The 26,036-nt window shown below is 36.9% G+C and overlaps 1 protein-coding gene across 8 annotated transcripts in view; it reads right to left on the bottom strand.

Moving 5' to 3' along the window:
- TJP1 (tight junction protein 1) overlaps positions 1 to 26,036 on the bottom strand; it is a 241,216-nt gene that overhangs the window by 45,493 nt on the left and 169,687 nt on the right. For all 8 annotated transcript variants that reach the window (XM_045795363.2, XM_045795364.2, XM_045795365.2 and 5 more), the window contains 6 exons: positions 16,025 to 16,149; positions 15,222 to 15,324; positions 9,402 to 9,678; positions 5,895 to 5,998; positions 5,125 to 5,293; positions 4,197 to 4,344 (listed from right to left, as the gene is read on the bottom strand). In XM_045795363.2, coding sequence (XP_045651319.2) covers positions 4,197 to 4,344; positions 5,125 to 5,293; positions 5,895 to 5,998; positions 9,402 to 9,678; positions 15,222 to 15,324; positions 16,025 to 16,149 — 926 coding nt within the window. The remainder of the gene's footprint in view (positions 1 to 4,196; positions 4,345 to 5,124; positions 5,294 to 5,894; positions 5,999 to 9,401; positions 9,679 to 15,221; positions 15,325 to 16,024; positions 16,150 to 26,036) is intronic.

Below are 26,036 nucleotides of genomic sequence, written 5' to 3'. Positions count from 1 at the left end.
AATCTGAAATTCACCAGTCAAAAGATGGGCAGTTCTCCACATGTTAACATAGTAAAAGAAATGTCCAACTGGGGGCGCCTGGGGGGCTCAGTTGTTAAGTGTCTGCCTTTGGCTCAGGACGTGATCCCAGGGTCCTAGGATGGAGCCCCGCATCAGGCTCCCTATTCTGCTGGGAGCCTGCATCTTCCTTTCCCATTCCCCCTGCTTGTGTTCCCTCTCTCGCTGGCTGTCTCTCCCTGTGTCAAATAAATAAATAAAATCTTAAAAAAAAAAAAAAGAAAAGAAAAGAAAAGAAATGTCCAACTGATACATGTAAATGTCTCAATTTTTAGCCTACTGGCAAAGTTCCAGAGAGAACCAAGCAATACCTGACAGAAACTATATATACTAGAATTAAAAAATATTTATAATAGCTCTCTAATATCTAAGAAAACAATTATGGAAGGTAACCAAAAACGTAAAGTGTCTAAGTAAAAATAATGATCTTTAATATAAAAGCCAAGACTCCTCTAAGGTATTTAAGCAGATACATTATATACCCTATATGCATAGGTATTAGGATTTACCTGGCACTCCTGGAGAACAAGATTATGAGCTTAAATTCAACCTTGTATAGTAAAAGGCTGATAGTAAAAGGTGGACTGTACAGGTAAATGGTTTTCAATCCAAATATATCAGCTTAACCAGGTTCAACACTTGGATTTAGTCTAGAAATTTCTCATTTGTAAAATTCAACTTTACTATCATGCATTTACTATACCATAAACTGTATCAATCCTGATACCATGAAATTCAGAATTTAGTGGAAGCCTTTTCTCTCAGGAGAAATAAACAATGAATAAAGAGAATATTGTAAATTTTATAAAGTTTCAAATTTCTTAAAACACTGCTTTCAAGTACTTCAAAAGCAAAAATTTTTATTAAACAGATATGCTAAATATAAATTAAATCTTTTCTATTTGTTAAAATACATTCCCTAAAAACTTCAGACAACAACTCAGGCTTTAAATAAACTTTGTCAGTTTATGGAATGACTGAGTGTAAGTAATACAAAACATAATCTTTACAACCCAAATTCAACATTATCTTAGTCTGAGCTTTTACTGCAATATAATTTTTTCAGTCTGCACCTGCTCATGATAATCAGTAGCATCACAGGACAGAACAAAAAAGGTAAACATATGTTGTCACTCAAGGGTGAAAAGTCCTAAAACGGATCTGTTAAATTAAATGTTACACAGTAGGGAGAGTAAACTATAACCAAGCAGAGGCTTGGAACATAGCCTGCAAATCAAATACTCTCTAGACGTGCAGGGATCACAGTGAGATCAGTGAGGGAATCTTCTCAGTGCAAGCTACTTGGTAATCACCATGCAGCCACTACTGCCACCAGCTGTGGGCTCTCTCAGTATCCCCAGCTTGTAGAGTGCAAGTCTTGACCTAGACTGGGCTCTGAAACATCACTGAATAAAATACAAAACAAACCTGGCAACAGCATCAAGGTATAAGGTATAAGAAAGGTATAAGGAAATCACTGTAATAATTCTCTCTATACATATATTGTTTTTTAGCTTTAAAACATGACTATTTTAACATTCTAGACCAGGGACTGGCTAACTTTTTCCTTATATGGCTCTCTGAGTCATACAGTCTGTTGCAACTTCTCAGTTATGCCATTACAGGATGGGTTCCAATAAAACTTTATTTGCAAAAATCAGGCAGCAGGCTGTATTTGGCCCATAGTTTGTAGTCTGCCAACTCCTGTTCCAGACAATAGTGAGGATACATTGCTCACCTAGTTATAATGAATTAACAAACTAATGTGTTTTTCTCAAGAGGTCTGTCCATGTTATGTTTGCTCTCTCAGGAAAGAACATCACGTAGAAGGATGTAAGTAGGTCACAACAATGACGGAATGCTGTGTAGGACCCATGGTGTTTTTTAATATCAGGATTTTACTCTTAGCATCTAAATTATTTCTCAACACAGGATAATCCTCTACAACTCCACAGTTATTTGAATTTTAACATGAACTTTAGGGGAAGAAATAAAACCTTTAAGCAACTGGTACTATTGTATATCTTGCCCGTGGGCAGGTCATGGAGTTCTCAGGAATTAAATTCTCAGCACAAAAATCTGGAAATAATCTGAAGACTTTGGGTCTTCTGTAGTTGGAAGTACTATCTTTTCTTTAGTATATGCTACATGTTCTAACCATGTTCCTAAATATGGTAGTGCACAGAAGACAATGATACCAGGAACTTAAAAAAACAAAAAAACCCACTATTCCCTGCCTCCATCTGAGAACAGGGCCCAGGATTCTGTATTTTTAAAAGATCTCATATAACTGGCGTTACCCATGAAAATACCTGAGGTTCCAAATTAAAACCCCCCAACTGTAATATAAAAAATATTAAAAAAAAAAAACACCTCAACTTTTAAGTTACAGATGCCAAATGTCAATGAAATCTAAATGAAAAAAAGGAGACATCAAAAAAACTTTCTAAAATTTCAAACTTGCTCACCATAAAAACTAATGGCCAAAATTTGGATTTTTTTTTTAAGGGAAATAATGTCCAAATTGTTTGATACCAGCATGGTATCTAGGTGAGAGAAATGTGTTAAAATTACAGCTGCTCCCATGAATCATCCAAGGGTGTCAGTTATATCACTATGTATGTGTTGTGGCAGTAATCCTTTCCAGGTAACATCTATGCTGTGTGAGGAAGATTGTTAGAACTAATATATTAACTTGCAGCAGTTAAAAATAATAATCAGGGGCGCCTGGGTGGCACAGCGGTTAAGCGTCTGCCTTCGGCTCAGGGCGTGATCCCGGCGTTATGGGATCGAGCCCGACGTCAGGCTCCTCTGCTGTGAACCTGCTTCTTCCTCTCCCACTCCCCCTGCTTGTGTTCCCTCTCTCGCTGGCTGTCTCTATCTCTGTCAAATAAATAAATAAAATCTTAAAAAATAATAATAATAATAATCAGTTATAAGATAAACCAGGATGGCTTATGACATACTATTAATATTCCTCTTCAAAAAATCATTTCAACCTTAAAATAGAAATCAGAGTTAATATAATTTATAAATCTAAAATTTAAAATTTAGAAAGAATCAGCTTCACAAATTTCTAAAACCAGCAGTGCACAACCGTATCACTATGACTTTTGGCCATCTTTCAAAAAGCTTTCTTTTGGCCAGATACTCCTCCTTTCTCTGTATACTTCCTTCTTTCTTGCCTCCTCACCTTCCTTAAGAAATGTACTCCCCAAGGTCCAGTTCTTGACCTCTCCACATTGTTTTTCTTAGCAAATTTAGTGACTTCTATGGCTTGAGCTAACACCTCCATGCAAATAAGTCCCAAATTACCATCTCTAATCCTAAACTGTTCCACTCAAGTTTTGAAGTGCCTCCTGAAGAGCTCCATATGGATTATTATTAAAAACCACAGATCAACTGGGTGGCCTACAGAGCCCTGGGAATGTCCACAAATTTAATGTAAAATGCTACATGTATGTGTGTATGTGCCCTTTTCTAGAGATAAGGGCCATAATTTTCAGTTTCTTAAATGTATATGCAACCTCAAAGACCATATAAACTCAAGTAAGTCATATACTATTAGCATACCAGACTCTTTGGCATAAATACTAGAGAGTATATTTTTAAAGGGAAAACAAAGTCCAGTTTAAACTGTCTAGGAAAGGACTGCTAGCATATAGTTAACTTTTCCAAGCAACAGATTCTATAAGCTGGCTAGTACCTTTTTATGCAGTGGATCAACAAGCTGCAGCTTAAGACCAATTGTTTTCATAAAAAGTTTCATTGGAACACCACCCTGTCTGTTCATTTACATACTGTCTACAGTTACACTTCTCTGGTACAAAGACAGAGTAGTGACAAGAAACTGTGTAGCTTGCATACCTAAAATATTTACTTTTTTGCTCTTTAAGAAGTTTCACCGACCTCTGGTTTTCTAGATAATCTCTAAATTGATTAAGAAAACCACACACACAAACACGCACACACACACAAACACACACACACACACACGCACCCATGTGCGCACACACATACACAAACCCTACCTAAACTTGGTAATCAAAAGAAAATCTGTCTTCTAGTTTTATTTGTAAGCAATACCAGAAATATGTATCAAGCACATATAACTATATTAACAATAGAGTGTGATTTACCTCCCACTGCTGGGCTGCTGTGGAGAGTGTCTGGAATGATCAGAAGGCTCTGACCGCTGGTCAGGTGATCGTGACCGGCTGTGGCGGGGAGGTCTGTCATGTGATCGACCAGAATGATCTGAGGCCAGTGACTGAATTTCTGAAATGTCTGTTAGGTAAAAGGGTGCGATTTATTTTCCCATGAAATGATCACAGTAAAATATAAGTTACTCCAATGATAATGGATATAAGCTACTAAATATAATTTCATATAAGATTGTTGTTTTAAGCATTAGCTTCATCAACCACTGATAAAAATGGTGAGCTGCCTACAGAAAAAAAAAAGTGACAACATCGATGGACCTTGAAGGCATATGCTTAAGTGAAATAAGCCAGAGAAAGACTAAAACAAAACAAAACAACCAACCACAAAAAAACCACAAACCCACACAACGACCAAACTCATAGAAAATAGATCAGATTTGTGGTTACCAGGGATGGGAGGGAGAGGGGGGAAGGGGAATTAGAGCAAGGTGCAAACTTCCAGTTACAAAATAAATGAGCCCCAGGGATGTAATGTACAACATGATGACTATAGCCAACAGTGCTGTATGGTACATAAAGTTGTTAAAGAGACTAGATCCTAAGAGTCCTCACCACAAGGAGAACTTTTTTTCTTTTTATTTTATCTGTAGGAGAAGATAACGGACATTAACCAAATATACTATGGTAACTGTTTCACAATATATGTAGATCAAACCATCATGTTATTCGCTTTAAACTTCCACACTGATGTTGAAGTAAACCCTCTACTCCAATATATATATTTGTAATTCTTAGACTTTGAAGGTGTCTGGCTTGTAGAAAATTATTTCACTCAAACATATCAAATCTTCCTACTACTTTAACAGGTCACTTAAAGGGACTCTCCAAACAGAACTGTACTTACCATCTCTCTCAGAGGCATTAGCAGAGTGGATACTGTCAGAAAGATCAGGGACGTTCAATAGGGTAGCCCGTTCATCCCTCTGAACTACCATTTTTAACTTGCCTTTAGACCTTTCTATCAATGTTTTTGCATCTGTCAGTGACATATTTTCTGTCACGGTACCATTTATCTGCAACGGAAAAGGAACTAGGTTGAAAATAAATGACAAAAATACAAATGTTAACGTAATGTTATGAAACAGGAATATTTAAGTTATCCTTGGCTTGCTGTAAGAACCAAAATATTCCCTTTATACTTTTCTGTATTACCAAAAGTACTCCTCTTCCCTGAAATAATAAAATTTTAACATACTGTTGCTTTGTCAGAAAACCCAAAGTAGTATCACCGAGCCTATCCCCAAAAGCCTGTCACTTTCTATTACTTATCAGCAAACTAACAAACATTTCAATAATATTTAGAGCAGTTACCAAAACCACTTATTGTATAAGACTAGACATCTCTGCCTACAAAGTAGCTCCAATCAGTGAATGATATTCATTTGTAGTGATTAATTCGTTCTGGATGACTCCATGCCTAAAGAAAAACCAGTGCTGACACGTAATAATGGACAAACTATTTTTGTCCATTAAAAGTGGCAAACCATCCAGTGCCCAAACATTGATTTTAATTTCTTCGGCAAAACTGCTTTGAACATGAGAAGAAACTATATGGTTACACCAGAATTTGTTTTCTATTTCACAGTTCATTAAAATGTAAGAACAGGACTATACCTTTAGTACAACATCGCCTTCTTGAATATTGCCATCTCTTGCTGCCAAACTATCTTGTGAAATTTCCTTTACAAATATATGGCTGGCCAATCGAAGACCATATTCTGAAAGAATATATTTAAATGTCTTTAGTGTAAAATGCTAAGGGACTTAAATAGAGTTTAAAAGTATAATAGTAATCACCACGTTGAGTTTAAGTACAAGAAATAACAAGAAATTACTGGTTACCCTGCAAAGATGACATTTTCCCTAATCATCAAAAGTGTGCATGTCAATGTGAAAGCAAAGGAAGTATATGATTCGAGCAGAAGACAGAGACCTTATTCCCATTTTACTCAGAGAAAAAAGTCCTGAAGAGCAGACCATTTTCTTTCTATGTTATAATAATAAACTCAGAAGGTTTAATGAATACAATTCTAAAAAGTGAACTGCTTGAGGTTGGAAAAACTCTAGAAAGGTTGACAATTTTACTGATGACTTGTGTTACCAAGCATACAGTGTTTTTGTTTTCCCCAATTTCCTAGAGCAAAAGTCTTTCCAGTTCTACACACCTCTAACACTGAAGAGACATATGCAGAGCATCAGGACATACACTCTGTATTAGTGCAAACAAAGGCTTCAACTAGCTGTGCAGATACAGGCGGGCGTTATAAATGCCAGTCCTTTCCTTTTAACACTAACCAAATATCCAAAAGGGAGGCAACATTAATTCTATCTGTGGGTGAGGAAATGGTCAGAGTTGGGCAAGGTTACCAGGAGTGTCCAGAAAACTGTCCGGGTACCTGCAAAACTGCAGAATTTTGTTTGTCTGTTTGTGAATTAGAACAATGATGACAACATAATGTCAACAGGAAAAGCACTGCTCCTGGTTCTCTCAGGAGAAAGGAAAGGACTGTGTCTTTCTGCATTAAAGAAAAGGGGGGGGGGACCCAAAAAATTCATCTTGGGGTTTCTGTTTTTAAAATGGGATGGGCAGCAGGTCAGCTAACTCAAGCTTGTAAAAGTTACATCAGAGTTACAGCTTAACTTAAGGCAAATATACAGAGTGCTCACAAGCAGGAAAATCAGGGTAAAAAAATAAAATGACTTTTGAGCAGATCTAGGCAGTTGTGTGCTTAATAAATGGTTGTCATATCACAAAAGAATACAGTATTGATGACAAGCCTGTCCTTATTTAAGATTAAAAAGTACAGGGGTACCTGGGTGGCTCAGTCAGTTAAGTGTCTGCTTTCAGCTCAGGTCATGATCCCAGGGCCTGGGATGGAGCCCCGTGTTGGGCTCTCTGCTCAGTGGAGAGCCTGCTTCTCCCTCTCCCTCTGCCCCTACCCACCCCCTTTTGCTCTCTCTCACTCTCAAATAAATGAAAAAATCTTTAAAAAAAAAAAAAGATTAAAAAGTTATCAACTACCAATACAGGGATGACTTCAAGATAATCCTCATATATTCATTTACTCCAAGTGTTTACTTGGGTCAACATAACTATGTGCCAGGCACTATGGATAAAAAGCAGCAAATGAGAGCTAGTCCCTGCACTCTGGCAACTTCCACACACAGCAGGGCTAAATATAAGTGTGAGAGGAGTTCAGATAAAGGCAATACAGGGTTTCCTCTCCAGTATGGAGTCAGAGAAGGCTCCCTGAAGGAACAAATACTCAAGTGGAAATACTACTATTCCAGAAGGATGAGGGTATGTGTGTGTATGTGGGGTGGGGGTGGGGGGGTGGTAGAGACAGAATGGTTAAAAACAAATGCATCTCTGTGAGGGTGTCTGCAGAACTGACTGGAAGGGATTCAGAGACTAGTTTTTGAGACTCATTAAGTTCACTTAAGGGGTGATGGCTGCTCACCAGAACCCACCCCAAAAAACTATTAGAGGATGTGAGGTAACTAAGATATCATGTAAATGATGCTGTGATAAACTTCACTGTAATCATTTTATAATGTATACATATATCAAACCATCATGTTTACATCTTAAATGCATAAAATTTTAAATATTTATATACGTCAATTACATCTCAATACAGCTGGAAGAAAAATGATTATAGTAGCTTGGATAAGGGTGTTGGTGGTGGAGAAAGGCAGAAGTGGGATGGTATTTAGGAAGTTAGCATTTTTATTAACTGGGTATAGGAAAGTGAGGAAAAGAGAGATGTTAAGGGTAACTACCATGTTATCCATAACTGGCATGAGAAACCAGGTAGATGAGAATATATTGAACGAGTAACTTCATAAGAAACCAAAAATTTTAAGAGGAAGATGTGAGTTTCATTCAAGATGTGTTGAGTCTGAGGGAGCTACATGAAACAGCCAAGTGAGTACGCCTAATGTTGTCAGCTGGCTTGCAAAAGTACACAGACACGACCTGGAGAAGTAAGTTTTGCTATCAGCAGCAGATAACTGAGGCAATAGTAGATGAGACTGCCTAAAGAGGCTATGTTGAAGAAAAAGAGAGATTCTGGAACAAAAATCTACCTAAGATTAGAGGGTAGGATGAGGAGAATGAAGTTGCAAAGAATACAGAAAGGGGATGGGAGACCCAGAAGGACACAATATTAACATTCTTTTGAAGCCGAGAGAAGACATTATTTCAAAACACAGAAGTCGTGCTCGCTTCAGTATTACATATACAAAATACAGGAAGTGGTTAATGCTATGCAAAATGGTACTTCAGACAAGTAAAATAAAAACCGAAAATTTCTACTGAATTAGTGTGAACAGTCTGGGGAGCAAGGTGAAACAGATATTAGGCCAGAGAGGGTTGAAAAATGAGTGGTAAAACGAAGTAGAAACAGCAGGGGTAGACAGTTTGAGAAATCCACTACGGAGCAGGGTGGGGAGCAAGAACTAGAAAAAGATCTGTCAGGTGCTGGTAGAGCACATCAAACTGAGCCTGCATGATATTCTTAGCACAACACCTTTTTACCAAAATGATCAGTCACAGATGCTTTCCTGCATTTGAGAGACATGTCCACAGCAGGAGGATGCCACAATCAGATTCATTCTTATCAAATCTGATTGAGGGGAGGCAGCAGGCTTCAGTTTCAAAAATTGTAAAGATGTCCTTCCTGCATTAAAGAGAGATGCCCTATCAGGGGGCTCCTTTCCCTTAATCTCTTCATTTAAAAAGTATTCCCCCGCCCACCCCGCCTAAGCCCAAGATTTCTTCCCATGGTTATGCTACTACTGACCCTAACAGCTAGGTAAAACACTGAATTTGAGCTTGGTGATGGTATGACATTTGTTAGCATAATTTGTATTTGGCTATCCTAATCACAATAAGAAACCCCAAATCCAACTACTAGACAATTTACTTGAAGGACTATCTGCTAGAGAAGAGATGATCCCTGAAGCCTGTTAAAAGGGACATGACTTATGGCAATAGGACATAATAAAGAAGATAACAAAAGACAACAAAAGCAAGGATAGGAAGGAATGGCAATTTTCTTACCACAATTAGTGTTAACATTTTCATGTGAAAATGATAAAAGAGTTGGTAGAGAATACCTTCATTTTTCCGGGATTTCACCAATGTGACTTTGGTGGGTTTGGCAGGTTGACTGGAGGCCACAGATCGCCTATCAGACCGTGGGGACAAACTCCTCTCTCTGCTTGCACTTCTATCCCTTGCCCAACTCTTCTCACTCCTTCTACTGACCAGACCGCCACGGCTGCTTCTTGGGTCATGGACTTCCTCATCGTAACTATCTTCTTCATTCTCAGATACCGGTTCAGGATCAGGACGACTAACTGGTATCTGAACTTTCTTCTTCCTCCGAATGGTCTACAAATAAAGATTACAAGAAAGCTGACTGATTTCCATATATATACTATCATTTCTAAGGAAGGAAAATTACAGTTTTCTGGTCCCATATCAATTAAACTAATTATGAATGAGAGAGACACAATACACAAAAAATTATAACAAATTACTAGGAAATACATTTCCATAATGTGTTTTCTGCTCTCTTGACAAACAGATCTGGTTAAGAACCAAATTTGGAATAGTGAGGGGCGCCTGGATGGCTCAGTCATTAAGCGTCTGCCTTCAGCTCAGGTCATGATCCCAGTATTCTGGGATGGAGCCCCACATCGGGCTCCCTGCTCAGCGGGAAGCCTACTTCTCCCTCTCCCACTTCACCTGCTTGTGTTCCCTCTGTTGCTGCCTCTCTCTCTGTCAAATAAATACATAAAATCTTTAAAAAAAAATTTTGGAATAGTGATCCAAATGAAGTCCTTAGTTACTTAATTCAGAAAGATTTTCTAGGTGTAATATCACAAGCTTAAAGAAAAACTAATAATTGTTGGTGGCTGGAATAAAGGATGGGGCACTGTACTCTAATACCATCAAATATACTGTAGCTGCTACCAAGCAAACTTGCAAGCCCAACTTGACTCCTTGAAATTTTCAGAATCCATCAGTATCAAGGCCCACAACTATCCTACTGAAACTCTTAACAGAGAAATTTACTGTACTTCCACACTAACAATCAACTTAGTAACACTGGAGCTAATAACTCTATTATACTTCACCAATACAAACTGCTGTCAGTTTCTGTATCTCTCCAATTTATAATTTCTCATCTTGGTATAAATCCCCTTTTCTGGCTTTCTTTCCTCAATGACTCTGACAAGTGGCTCAATTTTCCCTGTTCATTTATTTCCTTCACTTTCTGTAGGTTCAAGGTCTACAAGCATTACCTTCTGACTGAGTGGCCTCTTAATCCCTGGACTGCGTGCACCTCACCTTCTCACCCTGGATCTCATCAGAGATCTGTAGGATCTTCTTGGGTTAACACTCCTTGTCTTCTACTTTTGATGCCTTGATCTACTGAAACTTTTCTATTCCCATCTTCTTTCTGATTCCTTTCTCTCCTGTTTTCCCAGTCCGTTAATTCTTTCCTGGTTTCACCTGCCTTGCTCTCAAGTTTTCCTGAAATGTCATGCTGTGATATTTAAATGACTTTCTCCTGACCTCTCAATCACCTGCCATGAAAAACTCCAGTCCTGTATTATCTTTACTTTCAGATGGCTGCATTTCCACACTTTGCTGAACAGGTCCTCCATAAATTCATTTTACTTGACAGAATTCTTCTGCTGGTTCAGTAATCCTTTCCTCTACCCCTTGCCTCTCTATGGAATTTACTAACACAGGTATTCCAAAACCATTCTCCAAGATCCCAATCAGTTAACCTGACTCAAAGAGATCAGTGCCACTTTACAGTATAGAGGTATACTCCTACGATTTTTCAGTATCTCATTTATTTAGTCTTCCTTCGGGGCTCAAAGACCAAGTTGATCCTCTTCCTGTAAGAATGAAATCCTCCCATATGAGCTCTTATCCTTATCCCTACCCACCTCTAAGACCTTCGACAGTAACAACCCCTGAAGTTACCTACAACTTTCATCTCTCCCTCAAATTTGTCCTCTGCCTACTACTAATCTGCTAATTAATCTTCTATTCCTCTGTCTTGCTACATATTTCCAAGTTATCCTATCTCCTCCCTTTGTGGCTAATTTTCTTCAAAGGGCTGCTCTACACTTAATACTGCTTGCTGCTCCTTTCTACTACCAAGGGTGACCAGAGAAGGCCCTTCTGAGGAAACAACACTGAAGCTGAAGAAGCAAGATGCCAACACATAAAAAGAACAGACAGCTCAGCTCCCTGTTAGGAACTGAGAGAAGGATGCCTGTCATTCCACCCTCTGTGCCCCAAGCTCAGGCCCTTATCAAGTACCATTTACTATAAAGCATTCTTAACTGACTCTTTGCATTTTAGTCTCACCTCTATCTCAATCTCCAAAAACTAATTTAGAAGTAATACTTTTGCAGTATTACTTTATATCTTCAATTCCCCCCTAGTAATATACAAATAAAAACAAAGTAACCAGATGAGGACTAGGAGCTTTCCGTGTATTCCTCCAAAAGAGTGCCTGCCACCTCTTTGGAAATTTAATGTACCTCAATCCCCAATGTGCATTATGGTTACTAATGTGTATACCCATCTATCCTATTAAGATTCAAGTTCCTCGGAGAAGGTCCTTGCCATGCATTTAACTATACCTATAATGAAATATTTGCAACCAGCTAAGTGCTTAACTTATTGAAAAATATCCAATCTGTTCCAATTCCCTATGTATATTATAGTTAATGGTTATAAACTTACAAGAAGATATTTAGCAGGTTTGACAATTATGCTTGATTTTAACACTGAAAATTTTGAAAGAAATTTGGGGGGAAATGCTTACTTCAAAACAGTTTAGTTGAATTAAAGATTCAAATGTAAAATAAAACAATGAAATCCTACAAGTACTAAAATAAAATATAGGATATATGCTTTTATAACTCTGGTAAAGGCTTTTGTAAGCCTGACACCAAAGGCAAAACCAATCAAGTGAGTATCTGACAGACATGACAACATAAAAATGAAATCATTTCAGTGTTGAAACAAAATGACATAAAAACAACCCCCCCAATCACCATAAACAACTTACACTCACAAAAGAAAATGGGCAAACAATACACGTAGTATATATGACATAAGGCTAACCATCCTAATATATATAGCTCTCCAGCACGACGATCGTCACCATAAAAATGCAAAGGAGTAAGCAAAAAAGAAATATAAATGGGCAGTATATATACTACGAGATGATCAAACTCATTTGTACTGTAAAATATTTCATTTGAAATACTATGTTCAGTCTGTTGGCAAAGATTTAAAAACTGTCGATAAAACTGGACTCTCAATACCCTATTGGCTTTCTGAAGGGCACTGACGATACATATATCAAGTCATTCATGCCTTCTGACTGAAAAACCACTCCTAGGAAGTTATTCCTAAACAGTCACTGAACAAGTAGATAGAAACACAATGATCTAAAACACAGTATTTTTTTTAATACTTGTAGAAACTGGACACTGAAATCCCCAACCATGAATGGGTTAGGTAAGTAGCCACATGGAGATATACTGAAGTGCTCACAGAGGTCATCTCTAGATGTTTCTGCCCATTTACTTCATAATGCTTTTTTAGGATGTTCAGAATTTTAGTAAAAACTATACATGCTCACTGTGTCATAAACTATTTCTAACTTCACTTATTGTTAAAGCTAAATTAGCCTATTTATGGTAGTTACATTATCTAGTAGAGTTCTAACATTTTAGTTCAACAATAAAGAATTTATATGCTTAATACCCAAGGACCTCTTAGTTTATGGAAAGATAATTTATATGTAAACAACCAACCACCCCAATGTAAGAGCACAAGGAAGAAAAGAAAGCAGACTGCGGAGAGGGTAAGAGGAGCTGGTTATTCAGAATTGGAAAAAAAAAAAACCACAAACAAAACCCAAAAGCTAAACAAGCAAAATCAATGTATATAATGACCTTGAGGCTCTGGTTATGGCTGGGGATGAATTAAGAGTTAAGAAAGACACCTCACAATGAAAGACCACGATCTAAGACACTGCGGTTTTATTCTAAATGTCATATGACAATGATAAACTTAAAGTAAGACATGATCCAACTGCTTCAAATGTAGAAAAGAACAGCTCTCTGCTGATTAAAACACCCTTCTACCTAATTCCCCCTATAACATCTCCCTATAGAGCAAAAAATACTTGCCCAACCTTCCTGAGTTCTGCCTTTCCAATTCATGTAGCTAAGTACAGTCAGAGCAAAATCCATCCTCGAGCTGCCCCAAATCCTTTTCCTATTTCAAATACATTACAGGTTTTGGACCTACTTCTTATAAAATAATTTCTATGGGGAAAAGTCTAGGGTGCAGGAATACAACTTTCTTAGATACGTTATCAATGTGGAGTATATATGTTGAATATTTTGCACGGCAAACAAAACAGCTCCACATTTCAGAGGAATAGAGAGCTTAAAAGTTAGGGTTATAGGTGAAGCTCACAACTTCATGCACCCTAAGGAGCTCACCTTGGAATGTGCAAATGAAAAACACAATGAGTAATAATAACAATGCTCAGGATCAGCAGCTAAGGCAAGAATGCTAAATTCAATTTTAAGATAAACAATTATAAAAATCAGCAATTTGCTTCCATAAACACTACAATCTCATATTCTAAAAACTATTTAAAAACGTTACTACCCACTAGCCAGTATGTATATAAACTGTGATTTAAAAATAACATTATAGTTATAAAAATATAATTACAATGAAGTTGTAAAAAATATATATACTCAAAAGAAGATGTCTGTCATTTGGAATGCAGTAACTCAACAGTGATCTACTGCAATTTGAGAAAACTCTCACCTCACCAGCAATACCACAGGTGTGGAAATAAACCATATGGCAAGGAGCCTACAAAAGGGAAGAGGGCCTAGCAACTGTGGGGTGCACAGTCTCAGGGAATACACCTTCTAGCTCTCATCAATTCCCTAAGGTCAAAATGCAATGCAGGCCTTCCCCTCACACCCTCTCCATTCTTTTGGGTACACTGTGGTTCTGAGTGTCTGCTAGAAAGTAGAAAAGTTCTCAACAGAAAAGGCAGGGCAAACCATCTAGCTGCCTACCCGGCCTCTTCTTCCTGCTTTTTATACCTGAACTAAAGGCCTCAAAGCAGTGCCTTAATCAGTCCTTTCAGAAGTTAGATGGGCAAAAACATGGGGGAGGAGCAAAGTGGGTAAAAAGCAGCTAATATGCTCCTAAATGTGGATATAATTTTAAGTAGGACTTTTATATTAAATCCATTTTGCGCCACATTTTTACCTGTGATTTGAGGCCAGTTAATCAAGAGTTAACTGAACTTCTCCCTTACTTAAAAAAAAAAAAAAAGACTTCTTAGAAAAATAATAAAATAGAAGACAGATTCCAGCTATATACTAAAACAGTAACATTAAAATGCACCCTGAACAACCCTACAAAGAAAATCTTACCACTTTCTCTCTCCTCAAACTGTATCACAGTAACAAGGAAAGTGGTTGATGATGTATGTGTTCAAGGGACAATGTAAAACTTGCCCCCATTAAACAAATCCTGTAACAGAAAACAGGGCTAAATATTTCAAACAGACTACATGCCAAGATTCAGTCTAACTTAAGTACGTAAAAAAGAAGGAAACATTAAGCCATAAAAAGACGACCATTCAATCACCCCCACCTTTCCTCTTCAATCAAAAAAAGAAAAAAATAAAGTAAGTGATAAAACATACCACCAGTATTAGAAGAAACATTCCTGTGAGCTAACTTTACTACTGATCCAGTTGTCATTTTCTTAAAGGGTTAAGTGAATTAAAAAACCAGAAATACATCAACCATAAAGTTGACACTTTTACTAAATTAAAGGTAAAAGATACTTACAATTTTTGCATTCTTCCCACTCTTCCTTAGTTGCTGAACAGCAAAAGCATGTTCAACATTGTCCATTGAAACTCCATTAACCATTGCAACTCGGTCATTTTCCCTAAGAAAAAAAAGGTCACCAAAATAACATGTTAGAAAAAAACATACAGACAAGTTTGTGAATATATTTTCAAGATGGGAACTTCCACAAAAATAGTTTAATTATAGTTCATCTATTTGTCTTCGGATCAATGATACAATAATGTCAAACGATTTATTTTCTGATTTCCTACAATGTTTAGTAACTAACCACAGGCCATTAATTTTTTTAAATCATTAATACAATGTTTTTACAAAAGAATGAACAGGTACCACAATACCAAAAATAATTTTTGGTGGTACAATTAGAGGGCATTAAATGATATTATGTTACATAGCTGGAAAAAATTATTCCCTTTTTAAAAAATAAAGTCTTTCTCCTTCCAGTTTTCTTTCAATCCTTCTGACTATACACTCACTTTTTTGCTAGCTACTGTATCTTTTGCCTCTCTTTATCTTGCTTATTTTAACAATAAGGACAAGATTAAGCGTGAGAGGCTCCTGAAGCCTAAATTCCACCCCAAAATGAGTAGTAAGTTTTCTCTTCACCATCTTTATTTTTACAGTAACCACCTATTTAAGGTAAGGGATACTAGCTTTCCATTTATGATAGAGATAAGTAGAAATGTACGTTAATTTAAAGAAATCACTAGCAGAGTATGCCAGTGACTGAGGGTAGGAACAGTGCTTGTAACACAGGTGCCCCAAAGAAACATGCTTACTGTAGCTGTCCTTCAGCGGGTCCCCCTTTCAGCACATCTGAAATTACTATGGAAGTTTCCCCACTCTGAAAATGAGGGTTGTCTCTTCCACCAGATATTGCAATTCCAAATCCAAATCCAGGAGCCTAAAGTAATAATTGCAGAAAAACACCATTATTACAAAAAATAATTGTTCAATGTATCAATCTAAAAAAGTTTAAATATAAAAATTACAATCTTATTACATCTGTGATCCAAACACCTGCTTGTGTAGATACATACTAGAATCATCTATCCTGGTATGGGAATACATACTCTAATAAATGCTGGACATAAAAGAATATTAAAATTTGATTACATGAATGCTTTCTAAGTATTAAAATACATTTAAAAATTCAGAACTCTGAAATCCTGCATTTATTTTTTAATATCAGAAGGGCTCCTGAAGGTACTGCAGTGCACTAGTTTCATCATCACAAACACTGGCAAGTAATTTATAGAATGAACACTTAATTAGTATAGACATCTGCTGCCATTTTGTATAATAAAACATCAATAGCTGTGAAAATCAAATATGTTATTTCAACTTCCTTCAATTATGCTAAAAATCTCTTTAGAAGTAGTACATTATAATAAGGTCTTATATGAACGTTGCATGTAACAAAGTAGAACCGTATCAAACCATTTAAAATACATTTTTAATTAAAGATAATAAAAAATATACTTCGAAATGAGCTGAAAATCTTAATCACAATGACCAAGGGCAGACCAATACAAAGAAAATTCAAAATATTTCCAAGTTACTAAAAAATTACCTAATCTCAAAAAAATCTATACCATTCCCTTGAAAGGAAATGAAGTATACAGAGTAGTCTGAAGAAACATCAAATATTTTCCTAGGGTTCCAGAAACACTAAAGCAGAGGAGTGTGTTTTCATATAAACTATACTATACTACACACTACAATCCAAGCCACCTGATGATAAAGGCTGTCCAGTCCACAACAAAGGAGACCACATCCACCATGGACTAGGTATATGTCATGACCTTCCCTCCCACACCAAAGCCTACTGAAGTAGCAAAAGAAAAAGAAAGAAGAAAAACTCTTCTTAAGAAAGAATACTGGGGCACGTAGGTGGCTCAGTCAGTTAAGCATCTGCCTTTGGCAGGGTCCTGGGATCAAGCCCCGCATCAGGCTCCCTGCTCAGAGGGGAGACTGCCTCTCCTTCTCTCTCTGCCATTCCCCCCGCTTGTGCTCTGTGGCTCTGTCAAATAAATAAATAAAATCTTATTAAAAAAAAAAAACGGTAATTCCACTCATAGGTATATACCCCTCCTCAAATGAAAACATATGTCCACACAAAAACTTAAACCCAAATGTCCATAGCAGAATCATCTATAATAGCTGAAAAAGGGAAACAACACAAATGTCCATCAACTGATAGAATGGATAAATAAAACACTGTATAGCCATACAATGGAATATTATTTGCAATAAAAAGAAATGAAGCACTAACACATGCCGTAAAAGAAGCCAATCATAAAGGAACACATATAGTATAATTCGATTTATAAGAAATTTTCAGAGAAGATAAACCTGTAAAGACAGAAAGACAAATCTATAAAGTGGTGGTTGTCTAAAGCAACGAGTGGAAAAGGATGGAGAGACTGGGAAGTAATGGCTTATGGTACACTATTTCTTTTTCGGGTAATGTAAATATTTAAGAAATGACTGATGATGGTCATACAATTCTGTGAACATACTAAGAACCACTGAATTGTATGCTTTGCAAGGTGAATTGCATGGTATGTGAATTATATTGCAATAAGGCTAATGCAAAAAAAGGTTAATGTCGAAATAAATAAACAGGAAAACTCTGGGTAGCCAAAAACAATGGCATTTGTATGAATCCATTTCCCTATATATCCTCCCAAAATACTACTACAAGAATAAATCACTACACAAAACCATTCCCTTAGTATAACTTAAAGACCAACAATATCCAAATTTCAAAAGAGAAACAGGACTAAAATTTCAAAAATAAGAAATGATTAGAAAGAAACAACTGTTAGCACAGAATTAGAAAATACAAGAAACTACTTCACAGAACAAATTTAAATACATTTGAAAATAGATGAAGCAGGCGTACCTGGGTGGCTCAGTCAGTTAAGTGTCTGCCTTCGGCTCAGGGCATGATCCCAGGGTCCTGGGATGCAGCCAGGCATCATGCACCCTGCTCAGCAGGGAGTCTACTTCTCCCTCTGCCCCCCCCAACTTGCCTGCATACAGGCTCTCCCTCTCTCTCAAATAAATAAACAAAATCTTTAAAAAAAAAAAAAAAAAAAAAGGAAAGAAAAAGAAAACCTAGATGAACCAGGTAATTCCTAGGGAAATACAGATTACTGAAATGACTCAGAAATTAAAAACGCAATTTAAACAATGCAATTTCTAGAGATGAAACAGAGAAAATTATCCCACACAAAAAGCACCAGCCACAGATGATTTCATAGGGGAATTCTACCAAGACATCATTGTCCAGGTAGCCTCGAAACTCCATAAATTGTTCCAGAGCACTGAAAATGAAGGACAGCTTCTAAACTTTTTATTAAGCAACTATAATATTGACATTTAAATGATAGTGACTGTCCATAAAGACAGAGCCCCACTCCAAATATTAAAGCCCAAAATGATTTCTATATAACTATACAAAAAGTATTAAGCAAAAAAAGAGCAAACAGAGGGCAACTTCCTACAAATACTCCATGACAAAGGGATTTATTATAGGAATGCAAGATTGATGTATAAGGAAATTCACTGGTATCATACACATATCCTATTACTAAATATAAAAGAAAAAAAATTCTGATTATATCCACAGACCTTAAAGAGGCCTTTGACAAAATCCAACAGCTACTAGTAAGAAATTTTTAAAAAGTTCAAGAAAATTCGTTCAATCTCTTGTAACAGCTGCTTTTTATTAAAGTACATGAAGAAAATCCAGCTTCACATACAACACAGTTAAAAAAAAGGAAGAGTTTTTTTAGTAGCCCTTTCAGGTGATTATGGATATTCAGGTTTGATTTTATACCAAAATTTGATGTGAGTTTCTTAACAGTTGCAATGTACAATCTGAAATATACTAATGAACTCTTTGTACTCAAATACCCATTGGCAGGTTTTGTACTTCCAATGGGTATTTTATCTATCATGGTTTTATAATAGCATGCCTTGGTCATTTGAAAAATACTTAGGCAAATCTTTTAAATAATGACATATTTCATTATATATCTTTTAAAAATTGTGTATTGTGGTGCCTGGGTGGCTTGGTTGGTTAAACATCTGACTTCAGCTCAGGTCATGATCTCCGGGTCCTGGGATGGAGCCCCGCATCTGTTCTGGGTTCAGCAGGGAGTCTGCTTGTCCCTCCGCTCCTACCCACCCACCCCCGCTTGTACTCTTGCACTCTCTCAAAATCTCAAATAAATAAAATCACACACAAAAAAATAAAAATAGATTGTGTATTATCATTACCAATCTCATCAAAATCTCTAAGTACTGAAAAGCCATTAGCTCATGGTAGCAGGTGAAAGCTTTCCAAATGTTAGTTTTTGTTTTAAATTCAATTTTCTTTATTGGCAACAAATACATCAGGATTATTTTCCCTGAAGCAAGAGGTACTCATTCATTTGAGAAAAATGTCTGTCAAATATTCAAGTCAGGATAACCATACATTCCTTAAAGTAAAAATAGTGTTACACACACAGACATACACATAAATTGTTTCCAATTCTAACAATCATACAAGTACTCAGTATAAAGTGTCTTATGCATATACCCATTTCAATGCATAATTTGAAAACTGTACTCAAAAGCTGAGATGTGATAAAACTAAAACTAATAATTTTTACTGCTTTGAATCATTCTGAAACAAACTTGGAACTGTTCTTTAAACTGTGAGCGTGTGGCAGTGACTGTTAGTAAGCTTTGGTGCCACTGCCTTGATTTGGACTATGGAGGCCAGTTTTACCCACCACTGCTGCACCTTTACTACAAATATCGATATAGTGAAAAAGACAAATAACATTTTCATACCGTTAGGAAAATAATTTGCTCTAGAGCCTACAAAAGTTTCAGAGACCTTTTGGGGTCCTCAGGCCATACTTTGAAAACACTGATACTAGGAACTACTAAAAAATAAGAAAAAGAGGGGAAAAAACCCCACAAAAAGAATAAAACAACGAAACAGATCATTTGCAGTAGATAAGATGTTAAAACTTGTAATTAGAGAAATGCAAATTAAACCACACAGTGAACGGTAAAACTTAAAAGTATGACAAGACATTTTGTTGGGAAGGCTGTAGAGAAAAAGTACACACTGCGAATGGATATGTAAATTTAATTCTTTAGAAATTTGTTAATACCTAAAAAAATTACAAAAGCACTAATCTTTTGACAGTGCAAACCAATTTCTAGGAATTTACCTTGAAGATACATATGCACCTCCAATTGTTTGTTAATTGCAAATACTGGGGAAAAACCTAAATGCCCAAGGAATACCTATAGAGCAGTGGGGAGTAGGGGGTGGGATTATTCTTTTTTTTTTTTTTCCTCCTTGGAAGAGACTCAGACTAATCTTTTATCCTATATACTTTTATGTTGTTCATTTACATCTTGTTTGGTAATTCTTTTATTTAAAAATGTTAAAATAACACAAAAATATCCTAAAGAAATGCTGAAAATGTCAGGAACTTTCAGTGAGAAAGACAGAGATGAGAAGATATTTTCCTAAAGATTTACTTGTGAGCAAATCTAGGTGTAGTTTTTGGCTGCAGTGAGCCAGGGTCGAAAACCTGGTCTGGACCACTGCTTCTATGCAGCTCTGGCACTTAGTAAGGCATCTAAATCCTGGATCAGTGCTTGCTACAGTTCATTTAATGACTACCCAGAAGTCTGTGGTCCCCAAATCTGGCTGGGGATGAGAAACACTTGGGAACAGTTTCAAACCTCTTGTTGATGTACAACCCCCCACGTCATACCAATTAAAAAAAATAAAAAACTGGGAGAGGTGAGATGGCAGGCATTTTTTTTTCTTAAATGTTTTATGCATTTATCTGACAGTGAGTGAGAGAGAGAGAGAGAGAGAGCGCGCGCACACAAGCAGGAGGAGCAGCAGGCAGAGTGAGAGGGAGAAGCAGGCTCCCTGGCAAGGAGCCCAATGCAGGGCTCAATCCCAGGACCTTGGGATCATGACCTGAGACAAAAGCAGACGCTTAACGGACTGAGCCACCCAGGCACCCCTGGCAGGCATTTTTAAAAAAGTGATTCTAATGGGCAGCCCGTGCTGACCACCTCAGCCTTAAACGGTTTGTGAACTTCAGACCAGGGTGGCAATCAAGAACTTCAAAGGTTTCAACTATTCCACACTTCCCCTTCCCTCTATCTTCACCATTGTCTTATTTGGCCTTCTCAATAGTTTCTTACCTCCACCAGTCTACAATTTACCCTACTTCCTTCATGAAGGGTTATCATTCTAAACCAAATCTGATCCTGTCATTCCAATGCCCATAGGTCCAAATTCCTTAGTATGAAGCATCGTGAAATACAACTCCCGACTTGCTTCCCGGCACCCCAGTATTTGCTCTAAACACACTGACCTACAAATCCTGACTTAAACACGCCATGCATTAGCAAAGTCTATGCTTTTGCATCTCCTCCCTACACCCAGGTTTCCTTTAGGCCATCACCAGTCTTGCAAGCTTCAGCTCATCCTTCAAAATCCAAGTCAATGTCATCTCATTCATAAAACCATTCCACTTTTCCACTGTTCGAAGAGGTACACACTTCTGCTACTTAACACATGGCACTGTAAATAACCTCGGTATCAAAGTCCACTCTGGGAGGGGTTCACATACTCATCTACATATTCCAGCTAAGTACAATCCCGCAGGAACCTAAGACAAAGTGGTTTGTCAATAATAGTGAACCAAAACAAGTATATGGTTAATTATTCAAATTAAGTTCCCATTTATAGAAAGTTGTCTTTTGGGATGCCTGGGTGGCTCTGTCAGTTGAGCATCTGCCTTCAGCTCACGTCATGATCCCAGGGTCCTGGAATGGAGTCCCGCATCCGCCTCCCTGCTCAGTGCGGAGCCCGCCTCTCCCTCTCCCTCTCCCTCTCCCTCTCCCTCTCTCTCTCCCTCTGACAAATAAATAAATAAAATCTTAAAAAAAAAAGTCACTAAAGAAAAAAAAGAGTTGTCTTTTTTTTTAACTAGCACTAATTTGAGTACTAGAAGCTCAGATTTCTGGAAAAATTAATAGCCACGGTAGTACCATGGATTTTGAACCTTCCTGAATTCTCAAATAAAAACAAGCAGGGCAGCTATACAATAAACAAAAAGCCCACGGACATTTACAACAAATCCCAGTAACCAATATATCCCCTCAAGGTGCAAAACACAAGCAGTCAGGGAGGAGCAACTAGCTATGAGACTTGTGTGTCCCCAAAACCTACATGGAAGGAAAGACATACAGTGTCCAACATACCTAAGATACGAAGAACCCTCAAGTAACTGACAGGTATTCACTGGAAAGAATGGCAGGACAATCTGAGAACAGCAGCTAAACTTGGGAGGGTTTTGCCTGCTCCCAACAGTAGGTGAGAGAAAGGAGCCTGACAATAGAGCCGTAATCAATTGGAGCAGTGTAACCTTTAAGAATTCTCAACACTGACCTGTCAGGCCTTTCTGGGCCAGGGCCCCACACTGCAGAGAAACTGCTGGCAGTGGAATCAAAACTGGGTGGGACAGGAACAACAGAGACAAAAGAGAAGGTCCACATAAAAGTGTGCAAATGGCAAATAGCTAGGAAATGTCAGAAAACAGCACTTGTGTTTTTTGGCAGACATACATGCATGTACGTGTACACACACACACACACACACACACACACAGGAAAACTAAGCCAATTTCTTAAAAACTCACTAATTTAACATAAAATGAGCAAAGAAAGTAACAGAATCAAATCCCTTACAAAATTACTATAAATACAGCAAGTAGAATAATAGCCCTACAGAAAATGGAAGGATGCCAGAATGAGAGCCCCCCCAAAGGCTCATAGCTGTTACTATTACAAAGCAATCTAAAAGGCGTAAGAAAATATGTAAGACATGAAAGAACATAAATAAGAACTAGAAAAACTAAAAAATGAGTTGACAGAATTTAAGAGCCAATTATAAGTTTCAAAAAGTCATTTTTGATAGCACCACAAGACAAATAATACTACAAAAGAAAAAGAAAGTGAAAAGGAGAAATCTTTTCAAAAACAAAAAAGAAATGATGCAAAAGATTTTTTAAAAAGATGTGAGAGAAAATTACAAATATTGGAAGATAGGCAATAGAGATACAACGTATGCATAGCAAGAGTTCCTAAAAAACTAAACTAAGGGGAAAGAACAGTAAAAACTGTAAAAAAAAAAAAACAAAAACAAACAAAACTTTTCTACTATTATTTTTTTAATTGAAGCTACATACTCAAAGGACACACATCACTGTAGATATGAGAGTTACACGAGAGTTATCTGAGAGTATCAATTCGGAGAGACCAACACCAAGATCTACTCAAATAAAATGACTAGATTTAAGGAAAAGGGTTCTTTGGCATCTTGGCAAAAAGACCTCATAATTTACAAAGAAAGAAACTTAGATTATCATCACACTTGTTATGCCAAAGATAACATAGTCAAAGTACTCAAAACAGTGAGCCAAGGATTTTATACCCAGTAGAATGGACCTCCAAGTAAAAAAGGCACAGATAAGCTAGTAAACATGCAAAACCAGAGAATACTGTTTTCATGATCCCGTCCTAAAAAATCTAATTGAGAATGACTTTCTGACAATCAAAATGACAAGAGACACACAAAGAGGACTAGTGATAAGTATTAAGTATATACTTACTTATAATACTAAGATTAAATGAGGATTAAGGGATGAAAGGATCAAATTATGTAATAACTATATGATCTAGATATACTAAAAAAACCATTTTTTAAAACGGGGAGAGGAGTAAGGATAGCATATATAAAAATTCTTACTATTGTTTCCAGTAATTAAAATTGATAGTGGCTGAATTATTATTATTCTGGACAATTGTATGCTCTGTACTGGACTTACTAAAAGACTAACATGGTTGTCTTTCTGAGGCATTTTCAAAAGAAATGCAAATTATTCCATTTTATTCTCTTATATCTTTACCATAAACACTTGGTAGATGTGCCAAAAGATAGTTGACTTTTATATATTTACATGAAAAAATGTCTAAGATAATGGGTTTAAATAATTTTTTTTATTATGGTGGGGGGAAGTGATTTAAAGCAGTATAATATGATCTCATTTATTTGTATGTGCACACACATACATGGTTATAGTTTTTGGATGGAAGAGCATCAAAGAATTTTACTTTCACCATGTTTTATCCTTTTGAGACCATAAGCAGCCACGAGCAGCAATAACTTAAATGTATTTATCTTTGCCTGGTAGGGAAATGGAATTTATGGCCTGGGATCTGTTCAGTTATTTGTCCAGTTTTACTGGACACCAGCCATGCCCATTCCTTTACATACCATTATGACAGCTTTTGCTTTGAGTAGTTCCAACAGGGACCCTATTATAGCCTACAAAGCTGAAGCAATTTACTATCTGACCCTTTACAGAGAAGATTTGCCCACTCTTGTATGTTAAAGCATTTCTTGATTCCTAAGAAAGAAAGAAAGAAAGAAAGAAAGAAAGAAAGAAAGAAAGAAAGAAAACGGAAAAAGTAGTTCCTAAAAGGTGATTCAGTTGCAATAACATCTGGATAATCTCTTTTCCAAACATTCTTCTCTAAGTCTCTCCAAAGATGCCCAATTCTCTACTTTTTCTCCTGGTTTTCCATGCCACATTTTTACAATTGGCCACCTTAATCCTAACTTTTTTCGCCAATTATAGTTTTCCTCTTTCTCCACTTAATTCTTCCAATCAACCCTCAACATTCTATGGAACTTATTCTAGCTGTTTGTTTTTGCAATGGATAAAACCAAACAGAGCCTCAGCAATCATCCAATTCAACTTCCTTTTTACAAATGAAGGCAGAGGCCTGGGGTCCTACATGTGCCTCTACCACTTTCGGATTATGACTTATGTAGGACCTCTGTGGACTTGGAGTTCCCGGACTTGAACAAAAGAGATTAGGATTTTATTAACTCTGATACACTCTGATTCTTTTTTTTTTTTTTTTTAGATTTTATTTATTTATTTGACAGAGATAGAGACAGCCAGCGAGAGAGGGAACACAAGCAGGGGGAGTGGGAGAGGAAGAAACAGGCTCATAGCGGAGAAGCCTGACGTGGGGCTCGATCCCAGAACGCCGGGATCACGCCCTGAGCCGAAGGCAGACGCTTAACCGCTGTGCCACCCAGGTGCCCCTGATACACTTTGATTCTATGAAGTCCCAAGAGATGTAAAAGGCCTGTTCAAAATTAGTGGTAAACCCAAACTAGATCAGAAGTCACAAGACCCCTACAATTTTTCTACGTTATCTTGGTAGTTCCCAAAATGTTGCTTAAATTAAATGACGGTTAGATGGGTTCCTTTTTATATCTGTGTCCTTAAACAGTCCCCTGGCTACTCAAATTATGTGTGTATGTGTCCATTTATTCTTATACTCTGCCTCTCCTACAGTTCTGATTCCCAATCTGTAGCTTCCATTTCTAATTCCTATTCTATTCTTCTCTTTTTCCCAGATTTTTATAAGACACTTCAATTGCTCTTCTCCAAAATGTTGACTTTCTCCACAAAACCGACCTTACCACCTACGTTCTACACTTGAAAAAAAAAAGAAAAAGAAAAAAAAAAAGACAAACTTTGGCTTCTTCCTTACCAAACTTACTACTTTTTATTTTATTTATTGCATGTAAAGGAAGCTTATGTGATACAATTACATAAATTCTGAATTTCAGAAATTACATTCCATAAATATTTTTTAAATTTAAAATTA

This window comes from Ursus americanus, chromosome 28, assembly GCF_024610735.1.
Source record: "Ursus americanus isolate L20-20 chromosome 28, mUrsAme1.1.p, whole genome shotgun sequence".
NCBI classification, from domain to species: domain Eukaryota; kingdom Metazoa; phylum Chordata; class Mammalia; order Carnivora; family Ursidae; genus Ursus; species Ursus americanus.
This window is presented reverse-complemented; position numbering and strand designations above follow the sequence as displayed.